We start from the raw sequence: 4,740 nt of genomic DNA, 5'->3' as shown, positions 1-4,740 counted from the left end.
GACAAAGGTGGGATTTTTGAGGCAGGATCTTTGCTAGCTCACAGGTTTAAGAATGAAATCACCAGCATGGAAAGGTGCAAGACACTAAAGGAAAAGAAACAAGAAGGCTGGTCAGGTTAGTTGGGGCTAGTCAGGAATCATCAAGTCATAAGGTTGAGCTGTTAGTCAACAGTGCTGACAGAACTGGTGGTAAACAGCAATTCTGCAAACTGAGAATCCTTTCCAGGGAGCCACCGCAGGGAGTAATATTGCTCCTTCTGGCAGACACCTGCTTGGCCAGTAAAGTCTCTTTAGGTGTTTTACCAGGAGTGGAGAGCACACTAATGCTTAGCCTTACAACATTCATTGCCCACACAGGAGACTGCAGATCAGTCTCCTTCTCTCTCTGAGAAAGCTTGAGCTCTCTTCCTCCCTCCTCCCACGTGAATATGCCAAGATTCTGTACTCCCTTATCTGAGGATGCTTGCAGGAGGCTCTCAGGCACTCCTCTTGAAACTGTTATTCATGGCATAATGAAATAGCATCTGAGAGAGGCAGAATACAAATGACCCTATGGCCCAGATGACAAGGTACTCACGTGTGAGACACATTGCCATCTCTATTACAAGGATTATACTATATGAATGCTTTATTTGTTCTGGAAACAAAGATTGAAACCTAAATGTTCTTCCTCTCTTCCCTGTCCTCCAAGTCAAATAATGAGGTGCTCATCCTTTAAAAGGTGTGTATTGGGCTCTATCTCTATGAATTAATGAATATTTCTTTCATCTGTGCAGGAAGGAAAGAAAAATCACATAATAGCAAAAAATGAAAATGTCTAAGTCTGATGCAAGGCACTGTATCATGAATACTGAATTAGAAAAAATCATATATGCTCAGACTGGACAGCGGAAACAAACTCTCCAGGTAGACTTTGAGATACACTTCTTTTGAGAGTGTTTCAAATCGTCTAGGTTTTTAAAAGCAGTCAAACATAAAAGAAATACAAGAAAATCCAAATATACAGAGGAAAAGAAAAATTCCTTTCAATCAGAATATATCTTTTTCAGATCAGCTATACTTTTGATGAGGACACCTTTGACTTCTTTATTTCTCAAGCTGTAAATCATGGGGTTTAACATGGGAATTATGGCTGTGTATATGACAGCCAGAATTTTCTTAGTGTCTTGTGAAAAAATGGATCTGGGCCGTAAGTAAATCAAAGTCCCACTCCCATAATACAGTGTTACAACAACAAGGTGTGAAGAACAAGTGGAGAAGGTCTTTTGTCTGCCTTCTGCAGAGGAAATCTTCAGAATGTTGGAGATGATGCAGATATAGGATAGAAGGATAAAACAAAATGGTATGAGGATGACAAGGACCGTTGCTGTAACTATCTGCATTTCATATGAAGAGGTGTCAGTGCAGGAAAGCATAATGAGTGGGGGAATATCACAGAAGAAATAGTGAATCTCGTTGGGTCCACAAAATGGCAGTGTGAACACCCAAGCTGTCTGCACCACAGACACCACATTACCACTCAAGCATGACAGCAGGACTAGAGAAGAACAAACTCTCCTGTTCATAACAACTGCATATCTAAGCGGGTTACATATGGCCACATAACGGTCGTAGGCCATGGCTGCCAAAAGGTAGCATTCTGTGGCTGTTAAGAAAATTGCAAAGTAGAGCTGTGTGGCACAGCCCATGTAGGAAATGCTCCTCTCCTTTGACAGAAAGCTTACCAGCATCTTGGGAACAACAACTGATGCTGTGGTGATATCCAGGAAGGACAGGACCCGGAGGAAGAAGTACATGGGCATACGAAGGGTGGGGTGTACTGTGACAATGAAGATGAGAAGGTTCCCGGTGACAGTGATGGTATAAATCAAGCAGAATGTGAAGAACAGCAAGTTCTGCAGTTCTGGATGGCTAGACAATCCAGAGAGGACAAATTCAGTCAGCAGAGTGTGGTTTCTCAGTTCTGATCCCTCAGTTGACTTCATCTGGGAGGAATCAAATAGACAGACTTTCAGAGGCATAGTCACACCAGTGAGATCAGGGCACTTCAGCTAGTTACTGCAGCTAAGAGTTTCGTGGAAATCCCTGGAGAGTCATTGGAAAGAGGAGAGCAACTCTAGAGCTAGCTTAGCTAAGCAAAGTAAAAAGACAATGTCTGTATATGCTGAAAAAGTGTAACATTACTGGTCTCTAAGTTCTGTAACTTAGGGTAATGAACAAAGCACGCAAGTATTAGGAATTGGCATTTGGTGGCTGGCTCCCATAGCCGGGTAGGGTTAATTTCTGAGAACTTTTGTTCCCCTAGAATGTCAGGTCTGTAGTCCCAGATGGTTCCACGGGCTGCTTCTGCATTGCAGTGAGGCATCCAGCTACCTCAAGAAGCAGTGACATTGCTCCTCTTAGAAACATCTGCTTGTGCTCTGATGGGACCTTTTTCTCTCTACTAATTGGATGGCAGGCTGGCAGCCCTTCTCCAAGACTGAAGTTAGCTTAGAGGAACATAACCTTAAACAAAAGTCAGGGAAGCTCAGGCTATGAGAGGCTTTGGCTCACATTAACAGCCTCTCCCAACAGCCAGTGGGACAGAAATACTTCAAAGAGCCCAACTCCAGGGAAAGCACACCCAGATGGAGCCACTAGAAACTGGGAGAGGACAGATCGGCTCCTGTCATTGGAGGAAAGCCCAGCTGACAGCTGAAATACCCACAAACCAAAGACAAAACAAAACAAGAAAACATATTCTGCCTATAGTCTGGCAAAGGAAGAAGGAATAATTAAAGGGAAAGATACCCATGGAGAAAACTAAGAAAGCGTAATGGGTAAAGCTCAGCAATATCTGCTTCGTTGGTAACCTCAGCTCAGTACCCTGATTAGTACCTCTGTGTAGGTGCTGCAGGTGGGATATTCATGCAGGCATGTTGGTGCCAGCCATGGAAACTTTGTATTCTCTTACTGCACAGAATGGGAAACTGATGCTCAGAAAGAGAAAAGAAATTAGTCTGCCACAGAGGAGAAAATGGTTATTAATTCTGAGTTCTCAGGCTCATCCTCTCTTACTCAAGCGGCAACCCAGCCACTTTACTATCTCTCGGCATGTAATGTACCAGTAAATCTCTAGGCATGGGATGTGCTTTTGTACAAAAAACCTGATATCAGGGTGAGGGGAAGTATCTTTTTCTCTATGGACATATGATGCGGTCAATAGACCACAGCACATAGAGGAGGACACACCATCGAAAAGAACATCAATGAAGCTTTCATGAGCCAGTTATTCTTGCTACAGACTTAATTCAGCCTCTCTGCCTTGTGTAACCTAACTCACATGAGGTGTCTCTTTTGTCAGTGGGTTTTCTATCATGAACATGGAAGTGAAAGCTATGGAGGTTCCAGCTACAGATAACTTAGGTTACAAGTGCAATAAGGAAACTCATAATGTTTTCAGGCATTTAAAAATCTGATATATTCGAAGGAGAATCTTTGTGGATTTGATTGCTTCCGTTGACACAGAAATGAAAGAAGAGTAAATTACTTGAAGGTCCAAAGTTTCATGGAAACCTCATTATAGCCTATTTTCCTCTCATAACAGAGGAGAGAAGAACATAAAAAAAAAAACCAAAACCCCAAAAAACTGTAATATGTAATGGCACACAGTCACAGTACTTTTCTTAGTTTATCTGACTGATGTAAATAAAATGGAATCTTCCTAACTGTGCTCTTTGATTCCTTACAAAAAAAAAATATCCTATTATATTGGGCATTAGCTGTTAATTAAAGTTAATAAAATCCATAGCAGTCATTGTTAAACTGACAGGCTAGTATTTCATTACCTAACACAGAGCATCCAATGCAAAGCACCTATCACTTTCTGTATTCTTTGTTTTGTGGATATGAGGAGGTATATGTTTGGGGATTAGCTTTTTCTTGGATTTGTTTTATGTATTATTTCTATATTTGTAAACACAATAATCATTTCGAAGTAAGTATCTTACCTTTAGCAGTTTTGTCATCCAGTACCTCCAAAAAGGATTATGCAAATTTCATTAGAAGTGGTTTCTTTGTTTTCTTGCATTAGGGACAGTGTTGGGCTGATGATTCCTACAGACAGCTTATGTTGCAGATTTTAATTTGTATTTTAAATATAGATACTCTGCTGCCACAGCTTGAATAACCTGTGGCATTAGAATATGAATTCCCTTCCATGAAACATCAGTCAGTATTCCTCCTAAGCATCATAAACGGAACTCATCTTCCTTTCAAAGATACCTTAACATCAGTTGCTGAAGACTGATCTCATAGAGAAGAAAAGGCATTTGTTAAAGTAACTTCAATGTAATTGAATTGGATGCAATTGAAAAGGAGGATTCTTCTGTGTGTCCGTGTTTCAGCCAAGAAGAAAAACAGAGCTGCCTCTGAGATATGACTCATTCTAGGTTTAAGTATACTCTCTTGACATCACCAACTCTCTTATGGGTGGGATTCATTTCAGCTAGTTCTGGAAATGTTCCATTGCTTGACCACCCTCGCTGTAAAAGCAGTTTATTCCTTTTTTAAATAGAATATCTTGTATTTCTATTTGTGCCCATTGCCTCCTGTGCGTTTACTGCTAAGAAGAATCTGGCTCCTTCTTCTTTCCCATCAAGTATTTAGACACATTGCTAAGATTCCCCAAGTCTTCTCTTCTTCAGGCTAAACAATGCCAGCTCTCTCAGCCTTTCCTCATATGAGAGGCTCCAGTCTCTT

General features: G+C 41.0%; 1 protein-coding gene across 1 annotated transcript; it reads right to left on the bottom strand.

The window, feature by feature from the left end:
• Window positions 1-1,025: 1,025 nt before the first annotated feature.
• On the bottom strand, window positions 1,026-1,985 carry LOC112981175 (olfactory receptor 10A7-like). The gene has a single exon (XM_026096632.2). The coding sequence runs from the start codon at window positions 1,983-1,985 to the stop codon at window positions 1,026-1,028; it is 960 nt and encodes a 319-aa protein (XP_025952417.2).
• Between the last annotated feature and the right edge of the window lie 2,755 nt (window positions 1,986-4,740).

The sequence above is a fragment of the Dromaius novaehollandiae genome, unplaced genomic scaffold (assembly GCF_036370855.1).
Source record: "Dromaius novaehollandiae isolate bDroNov1 unplaced genomic scaffold, bDroNov1.hap1 HAP1_SCAFFOLD_150, whole genome shotgun sequence".
NCBI classification, from domain to species: Eukaryota; Metazoa; Chordata; class Aves; order Casuariiformes; family Dromaiidae; genus Dromaius; species Dromaius novaehollandiae.
This window is presented reverse-complemented; position numbering and strand designations above follow the sequence as displayed.